The 21,523-nt window shown below is 37.8% G+C and overlaps 1 protein-coding gene across 4 annotated transcripts in view; it reads left to right on the plus strand.

Moving 5' to 3' along the window:
- CPQ (carboxypeptidase Q) overlaps window positions 1–21,523 on the plus strand; it is a 587,881-nt gene that overhangs the window by 481,432 nt on the left and 84,926 nt on the right. Inside the window, exon 8 of one of the 4 annotated variants that reach the window (XM_054498056.2) lies at window positions 17,999–18,480. The exons of the other annotated variants lie outside the window; for them this stretch is intronic. Coding sequence (XP_054354031.2) covers window positions 17,999–18,162 — 164 coding nt within the window. The 3' untranslated portion in view covers window positions 18,163–18,480. Of the gene's footprint in view, window positions 1–17,998; window positions 18,481–21,523 lie in introns of those variants that run through there. 4 annotated transcript variants of the gene reach the window in all.

Here is a 21,523-nt window from a genome sequence, read left to right on the forward strand (position 1 = left end):
TGGCACGCACCTGTAGTCCCAGCTACTCAGGAGGCTGAGGCATGGGAATCACTTGAACCTGGGAAGTGAAGGCTGCAGTAAGCTGAGATTGCGCCACTGCACTCCATCGTGGATGACAGAGCGAGACTCCATCCCAAAAAAAATGAAAAAAAGAAAAAAAAAAGAAAAAGAAATACAAATTAAAACCAAGACAAGACATTGCTAACACTCACTAAAATGTCCAAAATAAACAAACCATGCAATAATGTGAATGAATTCCCAAATCATTATGCTGAGCAAAAGAAGCCAGACACAAGAGATCACACTGTATGATTCCTTTCAGGCAAAAGTAGAGGAAAGGCAAGCCTAATCAATAGTGACGGGAATCAAACCAATGGTTGCCCGAGACGGGGGTGGGAAGGAATGGACTGAAAAGGGCCATGAGTGGATTTTTAGGAGTGATGGAAATGTTCTGTGTCTTATTGCTGTGGTAGTCACGCAGGTGTGTCCCTTTGTCAAAACTTGTCAAATGTACACTTAGAATGAGTATTTTCTATTCTATTCAAATTTTGCGTAAAAAGAAGCAGCTAATTATTTTGTTGTTCATGATAGAAGCAATATTAGCACTTACTGTTATCTAGCTCTTTCCCAAGGTTTTGCAGCACTATGAATTCCTTTAAGTCACTCAGAGAATTAGGAAATTAGCATGGGTTGTTTTGATCTGATTGGGCATCACAATAGGAACTGACCTTTCTGTCTTCTGAGCTCTAACTTTGGATCTCATGTTTTGCTCCTGGTGTTTGGCTCTCCTATTTGGGCCTCCTTAAGGGTGGGTGCTTGGCACGACTGTCATAGTACTTTGCTTAAAACTTTCTCCTTGGCCGGGCACGGTGGCTCAAGCCTGTAATCCCAGCACTTTGGGAGGCCGAAGCAGGTGGATCACCTGAGGTCAGGAGTTCAACACCAGCCTGGCCAACTTGGTGAAACCTCGTTTCGACTAAAAATACAAAAATTAGCCAGGCATGGTAGCAGGCACCTGTAATCCCAGCTACTCGGGAGGCTGAGGCAGGAGAATCGCTTGAACCTGGGAGGCGGAGGTTGCAGTGAGCCGAGATGGTGCCATTGCACTCCAGCCTGGGCAACAGAGAGAAACTCTGTCTCAAACAAACAAACAAACAAACAAACAAAAACTTTCTCCTCAGCTCATTTTACAAACGTCATTGTAAGTTGAATGAATGCATGCCTGGAGAGCAATTGGGATGGGCTACTGTGGAAAGTACTGCTTTTCCTATTAGTAGAGGTATTCAGAAAAGGCTCAACAGCCATATATTAGGGATATTATGAAGTGATTTAAACATTAGATGATGGTTGGACTAGAGAAGTTCTTTCCCAGTCCTGATTATGTGAAAAGAAAGCTTCCAAGGGGAGGAGACATTTCTCCACAGGGGGAAGTGAGTCTAAATATTAGGAGGGTCGGTAGCCATTCTGTCAACCTACCTACCATAGAGTGGGATTCACCCCTAAACCAGTAGAGTGCTTAGATGTCTGTCACCAGGCAGGTAGGGCTGAATCAGAAGAAAGAGAAGGATATCATTTTGGAAACTTACAAGTGAGACATGAAATCTAATAGAAGGGATTTCAAAAAGCGCAGATTCATATGAGAAGTTCCCTGGAAAGAAAAGATGGGTGCTGGTGCGGGCAGGGGCCATCTGAGGATGGCAGCTTCACAGAATTGCCCTCTCACTCCACTCTGGGGCCAGGACTCCCCACTCCTGTGGTCTTCTCCCTAAGATGAGTAAATATGAATTCAGCACCAAGTAAAACGGCCTACCCATCCTCTCACCAGACTCTTTTGCTTATAATCATCAGTATTACCTTAAAGCCAAAGTTTACTCATCTGTAAGATGAGGATAATAATAATTATAGAATCATTGTGAGGTTTTGATAAGATAATGCCTGTAAGTGTTTAGTACAGGCTCATAGAAAGTACTTAGTAAATCCTGGCTATGATTGTGGTTATGATTTGGTTACTTGTTTCATCATTAAACCATATATCATTTACTCCAGAGACAAAAAGTAGGAATGCTATTTCCCAATCTCTGTACCATGCTCATAGTGAAACAGCCTGTGCCATCCACTAACGTACCCATAAACAATCTCCACTGCATTACAATCAGGAACTTAGGGAAAATGAGGCTTTTTTCTTGTTAAGCTTTATCTGCAGAATCTCAAGTAGTTTTTAGCTGTGCTCTTTTATATTCCAGTCAGCCTCATTTCCACAGATGTACTCCCCGAGATTGAAAGTTCCGTGAGAGCAGGCATCTGGTAAATTATGCCCACGACTGTTTCCCCAGGGCCTAGCAAGGCACTTGGCACTTAGTGGGAGCTCAGTAGATATAAGATGAATGAATATGGTGCCCTTTCCAAAATCCTTCTACATAAGTCCCGCTGCACTAGTCGCTGCCCTGCTATGGATGCAAAAATGAGTGAAAGGTTGATACATTGTAAACATAACTGTGATCATTTAGTCATTTAACCTCTTTACAGCAGCTGGATGATTATTTCTCAGCTATATGAAATTATTAAATAAGAAATAATTCATGCTTCATGTTCCATGTCCTCCATCATGAGGCCTTTTTACCAGTTTAATTAGTTACTAAAGGACAGCATGCTTTCCTCTCCACCTTTTGTCAAGAATTCTAAAGCCTTTAGAGAAAAAATGACTCAGGAGGTGAAACAGCAGGACTCCTGGTGTTATTTATAAACTCGTCACTGGCGTCTGCAGCAGCAAATCTCAAGCATCGTTTACCTTGCCCCGTAATTCTGGACTTTGAGTATGAATGATGAAACAGCTAATGGCATGTTACCCGACAAAGTAGCATTAGCTTCCTTTATCGTCAGATGTTTTTTTCACAAAAATGTGTAAATTGCAGTTTATCTCACCAGAGAAGCATTTGATCAAATGTACTTTAATTATATTTTGTGTGGCTACTGAGAATAATCACTGTTTCTTCATCATAAGGATTGTCCTAAAAAATTATATTAACGCGGGTCAACCACAAACAGCAGTGGGAATTTAGCTACCTTTAAATGCTAAATTTGCCTCTCAGCTTGTAGATTTCCTACAAATGAATTTCTCTGGGTCAAGATTTTTTCATGAGCATTGGCATTTAGTGGATATTCCTTGAATCAACCTTTTACTTTAAGTGAAATGTATTTGCATTAAAAGCATATTCATTTCCCAGGCTTCTTCTTAACACATTTGTTTCCCTTTGTTTTGGAATTCACAAAGCTTTTCATGGTTTGCACATTCATTCCCTCACTGCATAATGATTTTTAGTAGGTTATATTTTAGAAGGTTTTGTGTCAAAAAAAAAATTTGCATCTCTTCATCAGGTAGTCAGTTAAAGAGGCTGCATTGAGCTGCCAAATGGGACGCTGCCAGGTGACCAAGAAAGAAAAGCCTACTTGCATAAATAAAATGAAAGCGTATTAGAACATTTAGCTAACATTGACTTAATTTTTCACCGTTGGCAACTTCTAACTTTCTTTCATCTTCAAGGATTATGGTTTGAAGCAAGGATAATTCGCCTTGTTTCTGTCTTCCTTTTAGTTCTTCCCTCAGAACCTGGTTTGGGAAAAACCTCACTAATATTTTGTAGCATCAGCCAAGTAGTTGTCATCTTTTTTGTAACCAACTGCCTTATACAAAAGCATAGACACACTTATTTTGGATAAATCTGTACTGTCTGACACATAAGCAAATATGGAAAATATAAAGGAATCCAAAGGCTCTCATACCCAGATCAATTTTCTTCATTGGCCAGAGCTGCCTCTAAAGAAATTCACATGACACCATCTTCATTTTTCTGAACATGATACATATTATTCATTAGCATTTAAGCTTATATCTAATGCACATTTTCAGATAGGATTTTTTAGTAGTAAGACTTTTTTATATGTTTACCTATTATTATCCATGGTAGAGTTTCTTGTGACCTTGGCACTGTGATATCTGGAAATGAAAAAAGTCCATTTTGTTTCAGACTCTTGGTCCCTCTAGCTGTAATTCTACTTCTGACAGTGGCCCCCAGAGGCATTTTGTGGAGGGCCGCTGCCACTTTGACATCACCCCTAAAATTGTTGGGCACACCCTCTCTAAAATAATTTTATTTCTCAGTATAGCTTAATCACTATGAATTTATACTAGAGTCCTTTAAAAGAACAATTTTAACCTGCCCTGCCCTACTTGTTGGGAAGAATAGGGGAAATTAACAGCATCTTGTAACTGGAAGGACCTTTATAGATTCCCAAGACTGATTCCAATTCCAAACAATAATACCAGTCCATAAGTGGACCTGCTTATAGAGAAACACCTGTTGCTTCTGTTTTTTGTCTCATATCCAATTAGTTCCCCATTCACAGCAAAACATTCCCTTCAATCCCAAGGAAACTCAACCTTTTTGATTATTAGTATAGTTTCATCAAAGTTTCTTTAAATAGGTAAAATATCCCCTTTTTCTTGCCTATAATTTTTAAACCTTTTTAAAGGTTGTAAAGAGTTAGTTAGTCAAGGCTTCTTCTCATAAAGCCAGGGTTTCTTTCTTCCGAGACTCTGTGTGCTTAAGTGCTCTATGATCAAATGTGGATGTTATAAACTCATCAGCTTGGCCATGTGGAAGTGAAAACCACTGGTCAGAGGTGTGTGGATTCTCCCTTGTGGCCGCTCTTATATTATTGTGAACCAGCTGGCCTCCAATACTATAAGCATTAACAATGGCTGACAAAATTGGTACTCCAGCTCCATTGTGTCACCTGGACATCCATGCAGCACTCCTGCCAAACAGTCCCGCTAAACTATTCTGATTTCAGATGGGAATTTGATCAGAAACAGCATTTTCATGTAATACTTCCCACTTGTCTAATTCCCTTGTTTCTGCTTGCCAACAGAATGGGAGGTGGACATGAAGAGGTGGGGAAGATGTTTAAGTTCAAATGTCATCTCTGCTAAAATCTGACTTCCACTGCACTGTGGCTTTGTAACCTCCTTGTGTTTGCAGCCAGCTATCAAAAATCTGTCCATTTGAGCATGATTATACTAAAGCATGATTATTTTAAAGCTTTCATTATAAACTCTACACTGGAAATAATCTTTAGGGTGTTTCCAGGTTTGAAAACCCATGTGCACTGAATGTTCTCATGGTGTGCTCTGTCAGAAACAATTTTTAATGATGTTTTCTCAGTGAGCATCATTCCCCAGGTGTGGAGAGAACTGCAGAAAGGCATTTACAAAGAGTCATGCTGGCTCAGATAGGTGAAGAGAGAACTTTATTGACGTCAGACCATGAAAAGAGAGTGGGCAATAAATTCTGTATACACAAAGGTGAAAACAATAAACTGAGACTGACTTATAAACATGAGTACAATTCAAAATACAGTGGTAAGGAGGTGTGGATGTTTCTTTACAGCTATATATGTTTTTGACACACCCGCACACACAGAAAATTATAAAGTCAAAGATAATGAACCTAGAGTCATGTGGAAGGTGTGAGGTGGATGAAGGGAGAAATAGAGGTTACTAAGGAGTATAGGTGGGTATTGAAGAGAGCCTCATTTTATACACATACAGACACATGCACACATATATACCTATATATACTCTTTCTGTCCTCCATATATACATATATTTATATTTATGCACATGTAAATACATATATGTAATTTATATTTATTTTCCACCAATACTCCTCATACCTAGAGACCATGAACTACATACAGAGGGAAGGCACACTTTCTACCTGAAGGCCAGCCCTTATATTGGTGATCGGTTTGTTCAATGCTGTTCATCATTAGAGTAATTGTGTATAAAATCATGAATGATGAATGGGGACTTTGTGAGTCACTTAACATTTGCAAGAAGCATATGAACGTGATTGTTCTTTTAGAGTTCGTTAGGTGGGTGGTGGTAAAGTAATACAATTTTCTAAATGGTAAAATTGTGAATCTCACGCATGTCAAAAAATTTATTCAATTCATTAATTAATGAGAATATCAGTAAGATATTATACCAATTTAAAGAGCATTTGAGAAACCAAGTCTGTGCAACTTAATAAATATATATTAGGATAAAATTGCTGGGTTAGATAAAAACTGGTTAATGTCTTAGAAGCCAATAAACTGTAACCTTTGAGATATCTGTTCTATGGGACAAAATTCATTTTCATCTCTTTTAGACATCTGTAAGTTGACATGTAACTTCACTAAATCTGGGATCTTTAATCAACAGTAAGCAGTGAGTCAAAATAAGTACATTCTAATAAATAATCTTTGGGTGGACGTCGCCCCTGAATGACATTGAAAGAATGTACTGCCTACCTTTTCGCTTTATTTTTAAGTCATGAATAATTTTTATAAGAGTGGTGAAAGGTATAAGAACATACTGAGTACTACATAATAGTGTTTGGATCTCAACTTGTATACTGCTATATGTTTACATGGTTTTGGTAAGGAGCACTGACTTGTCATTCTCCAAGGTGGAAGCTGAGAGTAGAAGTTCCAGAAAGTGGGATTTACTTACCATAAGTTGCTATAGAAAAGGAGGATGGAGTCCATCTTTATTTCTGCTTTTGTCCCATTACATGTTAAGAATTTTTTCATTTACCCATTCAGTGATTCAACAAATATGTGTTAAGCATCCACTATGTGCCAGGCATTGAGGATTGGGGTGAAAAAGCCCCTCCTCTTAAGGAGCTTACATTCCAGCAGAAAAGACAGGCAACAAATAATAAAACCATGATAATATTGTTTCAACTGGTAGATAATGCTATGAAAAAGAAAAAAAAGAAGCAGCATGAAAGTAAGGGAGATAATGAGTGACCACATGGAGGGGTGGACTTTAGACTGAATGATCAGGGAGTCCCAGGAGGACTGGCAGGCCTGCAGATTGTGACCCAGCCAGAGCGATGGGCTTGGTGTCAGGTAGGGCTGCCATTCATCTTCTGACCACTGTATGAATGTAATTCAAGTCTGTACTCTATTTCATGGTCCAGGATACCTCCGACCCAAGTTTCCATCTCTTTGTCATAAAGTAGAATAGGGGTGGGAGATCAGAGCTGCAAATGAAGCAAGTCATGCAAATGGTTTCCCACTGGGGAAAAAGCACATTTTTTCCTGGGATAGGGCAGTGAAGAAGGTACAGAGCATGGATTTCAGATCAGAGACACCTGGGTTTGAATTCTGTTCCTACCACTTACTACTGTATGACATCAGACAAGTTACTGAGATCTATTTTCCATCTGTTAAAGACACATGAAGATCCCTCCCTCATAGGGCCAATTCAATGAAATCATCTCCAGAAAGCCCTCAATACACAGAAAGCACTCAACAAGTAGTGACTATTATTCTTGTAATTCCCCTATTTGGGGAGTCTGTAGTATCATCTTCATGTAGTACTGATTATCTAGTCTTAGTTATTGCTGCCACACAGTTTTACAACCTTACAGAAAGATGACTCATTATCACACAGTTCAGATACCGTGGGACCTGCAAGTCCACCAGAGGCGTTGGTGTTGACCTAAACTATTTGGTCAAAATTATGCCCGTAGCCAAGCCAAAGTTTCCAAAGAGATAGAAGGTACATGGGCTTAGTGGCACACCTAAAACTTTTTAGCCCAAGTTCAGAGATTCTTGGGTAGCTTGAGAGTTTAGAAACTAAAAGTAGAATACTTTTAATGGATTTTTGATTGAGGATTTTTTTTGTTTGTTTTTACTTTCTGGTCCTATCCTGTCCTTTGTTTTCCTTTCCTTTTTTCCCCCTCTTATGAGCTGAGTTGCTTTCTCTTCTAGGGAGCTATGTGTTAGGAAGCTGTTAATGAACTGCTTTTGAGCCTAATTTTCAGTAAGATTTAATACAGTAGGGATTAAACTGCCCCCTTGAAAAGAGAGATTAAGTGTCTGCAAATCCCATGAATTGATTTTCTAATTGTTTTGGTAATAATGTGTGTGTGTTTTTCATTTGCTAATGTTGCTGAAAATAATAATAATTTTAATTAAATTTTAAATGTATTTTTAGTATTTTAAGGATTCTAGAAGGACTAAGTTTTCTTGCAGGGAATATGTTAAGACCATAACATTCTTCCCTAACCCCATAATTATTATGATCAGGGAATGTCTATAATATATTCCATGGCAATTAAATTGCATACTCCAGACTGTTCAAGATGTGTTTATAAAAGGAAAAATGGATTTCCCACAGCTGCTCGCCTGTGAATGCATCCTTCACACAGAACCACAGTAGCCAGTATATGCACTAAAATAACAGACTTGAATTTAAACTTTCAGTGCTTTCAAACGTCTTTCAAAAACTTCTCATAACACAAATTGCTTAATTTGTGTACATGAAAACTCACTGATTACATATGAATGAGAGTCAACCTACAATAAGGGGGACTTTGAGAATCTTTGTGTATGTGCCCACCCATCTCTTCAGGAATTAGCAGGTATTCAGTCTTGTTCCAACATTCTGCACAAGCCACAGTCATTAGTGAGAGCACCCTGTGAAGGCTGAAATCTGCTGTGAACAGTATGGGGCAGCTCGGGTATTTTTTATAATATTCATCAGATGGTCTTCACCCAGTCACATAGCTGGAAAATATTTTCTGTGAGATGAGTGTTTACAAAAAAAAAAAAAAGATTCATAGAGAAGGAGCAAGGGAAGAAGGAAGAGGGAAAATAATCCAAACCAGGGTCAAGGCAGTCATATAGACTAGAATCACAGACCAGCTGTTCCATCTTTAAAAGCGATCGTCACAACCTTGATTTATTAAATTGGAATTTCAATCTTCCAAGTTGTAATGAATTGATCATAATACTGTTGATATAGATTGGCTCATCTTTGTGGCTGTATAACAACTATAATAAAGAATTAATTGAGACCTATTAATCCTCACAAGCATCTTGGAAGCTGGATATCATTAGCCCTGTTTTCTGATTGAGGAAACTAAAGTTGAATGGCTTTACATTATTCTTTCAAAGTCACCCAGTTTTTAAGCAGAAGAATTTGAATTTGAACCCAGCCCTACCTGCCTTTAAACCCCATATTCTCTCAGCTGTATCTCCCTGCCTAGGTGCAATGGCTCCTTGGCTGACATGCTGAAGGATATGTCTTCACATTCTTAAACTCCAAACCTCCGTTGGAAATAATTTCCTAACAGTGAAACTGCCCTAATAATGCTGTGGTTTGTTTCCAGGCGAGAATATTTGCCTTCAGAGCAGGCTGCTTCTACCAGCTTTCCATTTCATAAATGCATTTTATGACTCCCTCTTCAGAGCTCATATACCTGTCAGAAGATCCTGTGCAATTTATCCCTAGGGATAGTTAACATTCCCCCTGACCCACCCACCCTGCAATGTCAGGTGCCCTCAGAAATGGAAGTGCAGGATCTCCCTCAGTGCCCATCTTTTAGATCAGTAGCTGTCACTGATAAAATGTCTCCTTGGAACTACAGAGACAAAGTTGCAAGCCAGCCAGTGGGCCCACCCTGGTATCTCCTGCAGTTACCAGCATTCTCACTAGTGATAGAACACGTTTTGGAGTTGTTTTCGTTTTGGAGAATGTTCTTGGGAACTTAGATGATATCTGAGGAAATGCCTTCTTCAAGTCACTAGTTCTAAAGGAAGGCAGCCAAATTCCTTCAGTCTGAGAATTTTGGAGCTCTGAAGAGGGCATGGACAAATATTTCTTGCCTCTCTTTTTTAAATATGGAATTTGGAGGCTTTGTCTGTCGACCACCATGCAGTGTCTTTAAGAAGCTCTGACTGGGAAGGAAACAGCCCCAAGTGTTCCAAGCTCTGTCTGCTGGAATTAAATGTCCCTTCCTGTTTCCTGACATCGACAATTCTAATTTAGCCTCCATTCACCCTCAGTGACTTCTATTCTTTGAAGGTTTTGACTCTGTCCTTGTACATGAATTTGACATTCACCTGATGCTCTGTGGGGTCCAGAGAGCAAGTACTCCCCACCAGCTTCAACTAATTCTAAAATGTCACAGTTTCTGTTAAAGTGCTTTCTAGCTACTACCAGAGTAAACATACAGATTTGTCTCCCCTGGGTGTGCTGTGAGTTCATGGCATAAAGTATTTTTTCTGGTTTCAAAATGGACTTCTGGCCTGTAATCCCAGCACTTTGGGAGGCCGAGGCGGGCGGATCATGAGGTCAGGAAATCGAGACCATCCTAGTTAACACGGTGAAACTCCGTCTCTACTAAAAATACAAAAAATTAGCCGGGCGTGGTGGCGGGCGCCTGTAGTCTCAGGAGGCGGAGTTTGCAGTGAGCCAAGATCACGCCACTGCACTCCAGCCTGGGCGAACAGCAAGACTCCGTCTCAAAAAAAAAAAAAAAAAAAAAGGACTTCTGGACTTCTGGCTTTTCTACTGGGAAATGTGGTTATCTGTGCCTTCTGGAGGTCAAGATGTCATCATCTGGCGCTGGTCCCTCTCACTTCTCCTCAGACTGGACCTCTTCTCCAGCTGTATACTCACCTTCGTGGTTGTATACACAATTTCTCCTTCGTGTTTTTTGGAGCATCTCCCTAAGGTGCATCTCTAGTCACCCCACCTTCTCATTCATCCTCCTGACCACCATGGCTCCACATTTATGAACTACATTCAGTCTATTTTCAGCCTTACATTTAGGACCTTCCACAGGTGGTTGCCAACTTTATCTGCCAATAATTAGCCCAAGTTACCCCCCAGTGTCAACCAAACTGGAATGCTCACATGTTCTGTTCATCTGGAATACCTGTGCCTATATCTGTCTGTTGACATCCTAAGTACTCCACCCCAGAGCAAGGGGTTTATGGGAGTAGATAGGGGAAAACTCTGGTACGAAGTTGTAAGAAATTGGGCTGGGCTTGGAGAAAATCTAGATGGCTTGTTATAATTTCTGTTCTTTTACATTTGCTGAGGAGAGCTTTACTTCCAAGTATGTGGTCAATTTTTGAATAGGTGTGGTGTGGTGCTGAAAAAAATGTATATTCTGTTGATTTGGGGTGGAGAGTTCTGTAGATGTCTATTAGGTCTGCTTGGTGCAGAGCTGCGTTCAATTCCTGGGTAACCTTGTTGACTTTCTGTCTCATTGATCTGTCTAATGTTGACAGTGGGGTCTTAAAGTCTCCCATTATTAATGTGTGGGAGTCTAAGTCTCTTTGTAGGTCACTCAGGACTTGCTTTATGAATCTGGGTGCTCCTGTATTGGGTGCATATATATTTAGGATAGTTAGCTCTTCTTGTTGAATTAATCCCTTTACCATTATGTAATGGCCTTCTTTGTCTCTTTTGATCTTTGTTGGTTTAAAGTCTGTTTTATCAGAGACTAGGATTGCAACCCCTGCCTTTTTTTGTTTTCCATTTGCTTGGTAGATCTTCCTCCATCCTTTTATTTTGAGCCTATGTGTGTCTCTGCACGTGAGATGGGTTTCCTGAATACAGCACACTCATGGGTCTTGAGTCTTTATCCAATTTGCCAGTCTGTGTCTTTTAATTGGAGCATTTAGTCCATTTACATTTAAAGTTAATATTGTTATGTGTGAATTTGATCCTGTCATTATGATGTTAGCTGGTTATTTTGCTCGTTAGTTGATGCAGTCTCTTCCTAGTCTCGATGGTCTTTACATTTTGGCATGATTTTGCAGTGGCTGGTACCGGTTGTGCCTTTCCATGTTTAGCGCTTCCTTCAGGAGCTCTTTTAGGGCAGGCCTGGTGGTGACAAAATCTCTCAGCGTTTGCTTGTCTGTAAAGTATTTTATTTCTCCTTCACTTATGAAGCTTAGTTTGGCTGGATATGAAATTCTGGGTTGAAAATTATTTTCTTTAAGAATGTTGAATATTGGCCCCCACTCTCTTCTGGCTTGTAGGGTTTCTGCCGAGAGATCTGCTGTTAGTCTGATGGGCTTCCCTTTGATGGTAACCCGACCTTAACAGAGATATAGATCAATGGAACAGAACAGAGCCGTCAGAAATAATGCCACATATCTACAACTATCTGATCTTTGACAAACCTGAGAAAAACAAGCAATGGGGAATGGATTCCCTATTTAATAAATGGTGCTGGGAAAACTGGCTAGCCATATGTAGAAAGCTGAAACTGGATCCCTTCCTTACACCTTACACAAAAATCAATTCAAGATGGGTTAAAGACTTAAATGTTAGACCTAAAACCATAAAAACCCTAGAAGAAAACCTAGGCATTACCATTCAGGACATAGGCATGGGCAAGGACTTCATGTCTAAAACACCAAAAGCAATGGCAACAAAAGCCAAAATTGACAAATGGGATCTAATTAAACTAAAGAGCTTCTGCACAGCAAAAGAAACTACCATCAGAGTGAACAGGCAACCTACAAAATGGGAGAAAATTTTCACAACCTTCTCATCTGACAAAGGGCTAATATCCAGAATCTACAATGAACTCCAACAAATTTACAAGAAAAAAACAAACAACCCCATCAAAAAGTGGGCGAAGGACATGAACAGACACTTCTCAAAAGAAGACATTTATGCAGCCAAAAAACACATGAAAAAAATGCTCACCATCACTGGCCATCAGAGAAATGCAAATCAAAACCACAATGAGATACCATCTCCCACCAGTTAGAATGGCAATCATTAAAAAGGCAGGAAACAACAGGTGCTGGAGAGGATGTGGAGAAATAGGAACACTTTTACACTGTTGGTGGGACTGTAAACTAGTTCAACCCTTGTGGAAGTCAGTGTGGCGATTCCTCAGGGATCTAGAACTAGAAATTCCATTTGACCCAGCCATCCCATTACTGGGTATATACCCAAAGGACTATAAATCATGCTGCTATAAAGACACATGCACACGTATGTTTATTGCGGCATTATTCACAATAGCAAAGACTTGGAACCAACCCAAATGTCCAACAATGATAGACTGGATTAAGAAAATGTGGCACATATACACCATGGAATACTATGCAGCCATAAAAAATGATGAGTTCATGTCCTTTGTAGGGACATGGATGAAATTGGAAATCATCATTCTCAGTAAACTATCGCAAGAACAAAAAACCAAACACCGCATATTCTCACTCATAAGTGGGAATTGAACAATGAGAACACATGGACACAGGAAGGGGAACATCACACTTCGGGGACTGTTGTGGGGTAGGGGGAGGGGGGAGGGATAGCATTGGGAGATATACCTAATGCTAGATGACGAGTTAGTGGGTGCAGCGCACCAGCATGGTACATGTATACATATGTAACTTACCTGCACATTGCACACATGTACCATAAAACCTAAAGTATAATAATAATAATAATAATAATAATAATAATAATAATAATAAATTAATTTAAAAAAAAAAGAAAAGAAAATCTAGATGGCATCCTGGGGCAATGGAGGGCTCAAGAACAATGGCAATGTCCAGTCCACAAGACAGGAGGTAGGGGATTTGAAGAGGGAAATCCTAGGAATGTGGTTACCAGAAACACATAGAAACATAACTCCCCTTCCCTAAAATAGTTATTGGATATAATAATAATTGCCTTTTAATAATACATGACTTAGCAAGAGGCAAAATAAGGGAATTCTGCAGAGGTGAGAAATAATAGAAATAATGAAAATCTATAGAAGTAAGAAAACCCTGGGGCCTGGCATTTGTCTGCTAATCCCTGTTTGCCTAGAGCATGGGTTTTAATGAGCAGTGAGTGCATCTAGGACAAGTACAAAACTTGGGGCCACTAGTGTACTTTATAAGATATTGATTAACTTTAGACTTATTAAGATGAAAATGTAACCTATAATTTCCAAGGTCTCCACTGACAGAATTGAAATAAAGCATGTAGCTTCCAAACTATAGAGTTGGGGGGAAAAGGAGTGAGAGGAGGGAAAAAAATCAACCCAAAAGAAGGCAAGAAAGAAAGAAAAAAAAGAAACCTAGAAAACATAATAAACAGATAGAAGCAAAAAAATTCAACTGTAAACTATTCATAAGAGAAACTCCTAAAAGTATGAGACAGAGAAAGGGTGCCAGTAAAACGATGGGAAAGGACATACCAGGGTAATATTCTGCAAAAAGAACTAGGTGTGCCTATCTTAATTATTAGGAAAAACTGGACTTCCAGAACAAAAAGCAATACTACAGATGAATTTTCAATTTACCAGGGATACATAATTTTAAATTTGTATACCCCTAACAGTATAACTTTGAAATATATTTTTAAAAGTTACTGAAACTACAGTATATTCAAAATCACAAAGGGGCATTTTCACACATCTCACAAAGGGACATTTTCACACATCTCTCTCAAAATTGATGGGTCGAATAGACAATAAATCAGTAAGGAGTTAAAAGGTTTGAAGAACACAATTAAGAAGCTTGATCTAATGGACTTACACAGAGCACTGAAAGCACATTCTCTTCAAATACACATGGAACATTTACAAAAATGCATCACATACTAGGCCATAGAGCAAACATCAACAAAATTCAAAGAATCTGTATCGTACAGCCAACATTCTCTAACAGTTAAATTAGAAATCAATAATGAAAAAAATAACTCAGAAAACTTCATACTTTTGAAAATTAAAAAATGCATTCTAACTCATGAGTCAAGGAAAAAATCAAACTAGAAATTAATGAATATTTAGAACTGAATTGTCATGAAACTACTAATGGGAACTGGTGAGATACAGCTAAAGCAGTATTGAGGGAAGATTATAGCCTTATTGCTTATGCTAGAGACAAAGTACGTCTGCAGAGTAATAAACTGAGTGTTTAACTCCAAAAATTAGAAAAAGAAAAGAAAAGAAACCCAAAGAAAGGAGGAGTAAAATAATATAAGCATAATATAAACTTTGGAGCAGAAATCAATGGAAGAATAACTACTAAATAATAGAAAGTATCCAAAAAATGAAAGTCATCTTTTCTTTTTCTTCAAATTATTAATAAAACTGACAAACTGCAAGCAAGATTTAAAAAAAAAATACAGAGAAGACACTGATAATCAATATCAAGAATGAAAAAGAGGGCATCACTATAGATGCTGCAGACATCAACTAAAATTAAAAACAGGATATTACTGACAACTTCATGCCAATTATTTTGAGCATTTAGGCAAAACTCACAAATTCCTAGACAAATGTAATTTCCATAGTTAATTCAAGAATAAGTACAAAACCTGAATAACCCAATAACCATGAAAGAAATTGAATCATTAGTTAAAATTGTTATCATAAAGAAAACACCAGACTTTGATGGCTTTGTTAAAAGTTCTACAAAATAACCAGGAAATAAATAATTCTAATCTTACACAAACTATCCCAGAATGTAAAAAAAAGAAGGAAAACCATGTTATGAATCAGATGCATCCTTGATACTAAAACTGGAGAGCCACAAACAGAAAATGTAGGTTCTTCAAAATGAAAATTTACAATAGCAACAAAATATATAAGCCATCAAAGAAAGAAAACGAACAAAAAGTATGTAAAACTGTTATAAAACTTTAAAGACATTGAGAAGACAAATAGAAACATATATAAACACACCATTTTCATGGATAAGAACACAATATTCTAATAAAAAGATGTTAGGTTCCCCCCAATTTAAAATAGATATTACCACAATTCTGATCAAAATCCAAAAATACTTTTGGTGTATATTTAAATGATTCTAAAATTTATCTGAAAGAGCAAATGGTTCTGAATAATCAAAACACTCCTGAAGAAGAAGGAAGAGAAAGTGAGGGAATTTGCCCTAACAAATATCAAGGATTCTAAAGTAATAGCAATTAAGATAGTATGGCATTGTTGCAGAGATAGACAAATAGATCACTGAAACAATTAGAAAGCCCCAAAGTAAACATATAAGGAAACTTAATATGGCACAATTGGTACTGCAGATCAGTGGAGAAAGAGGATGTACTACTAATCAATAAATGTTTCTAGACAATGGAAAACTGAAAATAGAATCCTACCTCACACCCAACACAAAAATCATTTCCTATTCTGGATGGGTGGAGAACTTTAAAACGAAAATAAAATATTTTTAAAATTTAGAATAGAATTTCAGAGAATATCTTTGTAATATTAGGATAAGGAGGGACTTCTTACGACATAAACAGTACGGATCTTACAGGAAAAGATTCATAAATCCAACTACATTGAAAGTAAAAACACTTATTCATCAAAACACACACAAACAGGGTAAAGAGATGAGCCACAAACTGGGAAATGATATATACAAACTTACTAACAGAAGAGTAGTGTCTAAATTATGCCAAGAACTCTTACAAGTCAATAAGAAAAAGACAAATCCATTGAAAAAGGGGCAAAATGCATGAACAAGAACTTCACAAAAGAGAAAGCACACATAAACGACCAAAAAAATCCATATGTAAAAACATACTTAATCTCACAATTAGTCTCACTTTTAAAACTGCAAATGAAATGTTAGCATTTCACATTCACCAAATTTACAAAAATTAATTTGACAATATCAAGTGCTGTAGACTACGTGAAGCAAGAGAATGACTCACATACTAACAGTGTAAGTGTAAACTGAAAAGGAAAACATTTTGGAATTGCATGGTAAAATTGAACACACACATACTCTATAGCCCAGCAAACCACTCCTACATTCAAAGCCTTGAGAGTGTTGGTAGCAGCACGTAATAGAAAACTGGAAACCACCTAAATGACCATTGTTGGTAAAATGGATAAATAAATACAAAGAGGTAACGTACTGCAATAAAACATGAAAATACTACAGCTATACACAACAGCATAGATAAATCTTATATATGTTTGAATGGAAAAAGCAAGCTGAAGAAATATATCTGGAGGATATGGTTCAAAAGTAGGCAATATTAAACTGTATATCTGTACACATATAATTGTTATATATAGTCATATATATATATGTGGTAAAGTATGAAGTGGTAAAACTGTAGAAAAGCAAAGAGTGATTAAGAGGCAAGACAGGATAGTGGGTACCTCTGGAGGGAGGAAAAGATCTGCAATGGGCAGTGGTGTCATAAATGGGTTTCCAAGATACTGGTAATATCATTCTTGCATTAAATTATGGACATATATATATATACTTATTATTTTCACCCTTTATAATATGCATTTATGTTCTCTACAATCTTATGTGTGTATGGTATTTTTCACAATAAAACAGTCAACCAACCAATCAATCAAGCTAGCTAGAGGCTAAAGAACTGCAACTAGAATCCATAAGATGGGTCTAGTAGGTTTTCAAGGATAAATAAGAGACAGTGAAGTTTCCCTGAGGCTATGATGCATGACTGAAACTAGCAAAAAGCTTCACACTTGAATGAGAAGACAGCTTTGAAGTGGGGCAGAGACTCCTGCTGGTGCCCTTGGAGGTTGCTGGGGATGTTATGACTCTAGGAAGTAAATGGATGATTTGAGAAGGAAAACTTGAACAAAGGGGTATTGACTTTCTTTTGTACCCAGGAAGGTACATAATTTGCAAATGTGCAGATACAAAGAAGATACTGTCTTTTTATAAATATGAGGCATTTGTCTCAGTTACTTATACAAATAAAAGTTTATTTTCCCTTATATCGCAGGAAATCCAGAAGAAGGCGGTGCAGAGCTTGTTGAGAGAGTTAGCAATATTTTCCAAATGCAGGCTACTTCCACTCTGCCATTTTTAGTTTAGGGACTTTTTGCCCCATGCAGCTCCAAAGTTCTCATCTGCCTTTAATGCAGCATTAGGGGTATTTTCCCAACTCTTTGTCAACGAAGTTAAAGGCTTTTCTAGAACTCACCCACAGCTGGCTACTCACATCATAGTCATCAGAATGGTGACACATGGACATTTCTTGCAGCAAGAGAGCCTGGAAAAGTAATTATTTTGCTATTGCAGACTGTATAATAGGAGCAGGCAAAAGTGAACGGGGAGAGGTGTGTATTCAGCAGTGTCTGTCAAAATACTCCACTAAGAATTCTTCCTCTTTTATCCCCAGGAGCCAGTCTACTTGATGACTTATACAAGTATTTCTTTTTCCATCACTCCCACGGAGACACCATGACTGTCATGGATCCAAAGCAGATGAATGTTGCTGCTGCTGTTTGGGCTGTTGTTTCTTATGTTGTTGCAGACATGGAAGAAATGCTGCCTAGGTCCTAGAAACAGCAAGAAAGAAACATTTTCATGCTTCTGGCCAGGAATCCTGGGTCTGCAACTTTGGAAAACCCCTCTTCACATAACAATTTCATCTAATTCATCTTCAAAGCACAACTCTATTTCATGCTTTCTGTTATTATCTTTCTTGATACTTTCCAAATTCTCTGATTCTAGAAAAAGGAATCATTCTCCCCTCCCTCCCACCACATAGAATCAACATATGGTAGGGATCACAGTGGGGGCATTTCTTCATATCACCTCTTAAAAACATTGTTTCCACTTTAAAAGTAAACACTTAATAAATTTTTGGAAGATCTCTGATTTTTATGTGTTCATTTATGAACATTAAATATGAAAATATTATGGTTTATATTATTTATTGAAGGAGTAGAGGAATTACTCAACTTTAGTATGCTCTTAATTGAATATATGGAGGCATTTGACTTTCTAATTTGTATATTTTTACATTATGTGAATTTTAAAAATGAGCTTTGGAATTTTTTAATTTATAGGAAAAAAAGGATATCATTTGGGGAAAAAATCAAGATGTATAATTCAATTGCCTTATTAAAGGTAAATACTAGGGTCTGTCACTAGATAAATAATAATGCTATTTTGCATTTATGTTTTGTTATTTTACACAACATTTCCATGAAGTTGGGGCTTATTCACAATTTGCTGATGGCATGGTTGGAGCTCAGAGAGGCTCAATTAAATTTACAGAGTCGTCTAGAGCAAAAACATTAATCCCCGTCCTCTCTGGAGCCAATTTCTACTATTCTGCCTCACACAACATCCAATATTCAATAAAAAATTACAAGACACACCAAAAAACGAACAAGAAGAAATAAACTTATTGTCAAGAGATAAAGCAATTAAGAGAACAAGACTAAGAGATGACCTAGAAGTTTGAACGATCAGAGGAGTTTAACCTAACTATGATGTTTATGTTAAAGGTCTAGTAAGAAAAATGGACTACACACATGAACAGAAGGGGAATTTCAGCAGAGTTGGAAACCATAAAATGGAGTCAAATACAAATGTTAAAAAATGCAATGTCAGAGATATAAAATTTTTTTGTCAGACTCATCAGCCAATTGGACAAGGCTGCAGAGAGCATGAGTGGACTTGTATATAGGCCAATAGAAATTATCCAAAAAGAGAAGAAAGAGTAAAGAAAAAAAATGCCAGAGTGAATCATCCAAGAATTGTGATACAATATCAAGTTGTCTAATATGTGTGTACTTGGATTTTCAGAAGGAGAGGACAAGGCATCAATTGTATTAATGATAATAAAATGATTAAAAGACAGAGTGGGATCTTTCATTTCTGACGAAGTAGCACACCAGTACTCTGACCCTTACACTGAAGATGACTAAAAATGCTAGATAATATTTGAGAAACATCTTATTAAATATATGAATGAACTGATTAACAAGAATATTAGACAAAAGACTAAGTATCAAAAGACTATATACCAAGAGATACATAGAATATATTTTGCTTTTAAAAGGTTTTTAAACTTTTAAATATATATATATATACACATATGTGTGTGTGTGCGTGTGTGTGTGTGTATCTTTTTTTTTTTTTGAGACAGGGTCTAACTCTGTTGCCCAGGCTCTAGTGCAGTGGTGCGATCTTGGTTCACTGCAACCTCCACCTCCCAGGCTCAGGTGATCCTCCCACTTCAGCCTCCTGAGTAGCTGGGACCAAAGGGTGCTAAATTTTTTTGTGTTTTTTGTTTGTTTGTTTGTTTGTTTGTTTGTTTTTAGAGACGGGGTTTCGCCACATTGCCCAGGCTGGTCTTGAACTCCTGGATTCAAGTGATCAGCCTGCCTCAGCCTCCCAAAGTGCTGGGATTACATGCATGAGCCACTGCGCTCAGCCTTAACAACATACATATTTTTTAATTCCAATAGCTTTTTAGGTACAAATGGTTTTTGTTACAATTACACGGATGAATTGTATAGTGGTAAAGCCTGAGATTTTAGTGCACCCCTCACCCAACTAGCGTGCATTGTATCCAATATAGTTTTTTATCCCTCACCTCCCTCTCACCTTCCCCGCTTCTGAGTCTCCAATGTCCATTATAGCACTCTGTATGCCTTTGTATACCCATAGCTTAGCTCCTACTTATAAGTGAGAACATACAGTATTCAGTTTTCCATTCCTGAGTTACTTCACTTAGAATAATGGCCTCCAGCTCCATCCAGGTTGCTGCAAAAAACATTTCGTTCTTGTTTATAGCTTACTCAGCAGTGTTCCATGGTGTATATATATCACATTTTCTTCATCCACTCATCAGTTGATGGGCAGTTAGGTTGGTTCTATACCTATTCAACTGTGAATTGTGTTGTGATAAACATATGCATGCCAGTATCTTTTGATATAATGACTTATTTTCCTTTGGGTAGATACCCAGTAATGGGGTTGTTGGATAGCATGGTAGATATACTTTTGGTTCTTTGGGAAATCTCTATACTGTTTTCCACAGAGGTTGTACTAATTTACATTCCCACCAGTAGTGTATAAGCAGTCCCTTCTCACCACATCCAGTCAACATCTATTGTTTTTTGACTTTATAATAATGGGCATTCTGGGGCCAGGCATGGTGGCTCGTGCCTGTAATCCCAGAACTTTCGGAATGCAGGAGGATTGCTTCAGTTCAGGAGTTCAAGACCAGCCTGGACAATATTGTGAGACCTTTACTATACAAAAAATAAACATAAAAATAAATTAGCCAGGCATGGTGGCATGCATCTGTGGTTCCAGCTACTTGGGAAGCTGAGGTGGGAGGATCTCTTGAGCCCAGGAGGTCAAGGTTGCAGTGACCTGTGATCATGCCACTGCACTCCAGCCTGGGTGACAGCAAGACCCTGTCTCAAAAATAATAATAATGGCCATTCTGACTGCAGTAAGGTGGTATCTCATTGTGGTTTCAATTTGCATTTTCTTGATAATTAGTGATGTTGAGCATGTTTTTATAAGTTTGTTGGTCATTTGGAGATACATAGAACATTGAACAAGCTTTCTCTTTGAGAAAGTTTAAGGAATGTGGTAAACTTAAATTCCATTCAGAGATCAGGAGATTGTAGACGAATTCCAGATTCTGCCACATTAAGGATACTATAGAACTCCAACAAAAATGAGACCCCAAAATATTATACCTCAATATAGTGGTGAACAAAAATAACTCTCAGGTCTGCAAGGAAAGTTACCATGATTGAGTAAAAGCTAAGTAGAGGGTCTGAAGAAATTCCCACTTATAAAGTTAGATAAAATATTAACTCACAACAAAAAGGGGGGAAAAAAAGAATCATAGCATTCTGAGCAAGAGAAAACAAAAAAAGATAAAGAATTA

Source organism: Pongo pygmaeus, chromosome 7, assembly GCF_028885625.2.
Source record: "Pongo pygmaeus isolate AG05252 chromosome 7, NHGRI_mPonPyg2-v2.0_pri, whole genome shotgun sequence".
Taxonomy (NCBI): Eukaryota; Metazoa; Chordata; class Mammalia; order Primates; family Hominidae; genus Pongo; species Pongo pygmaeus.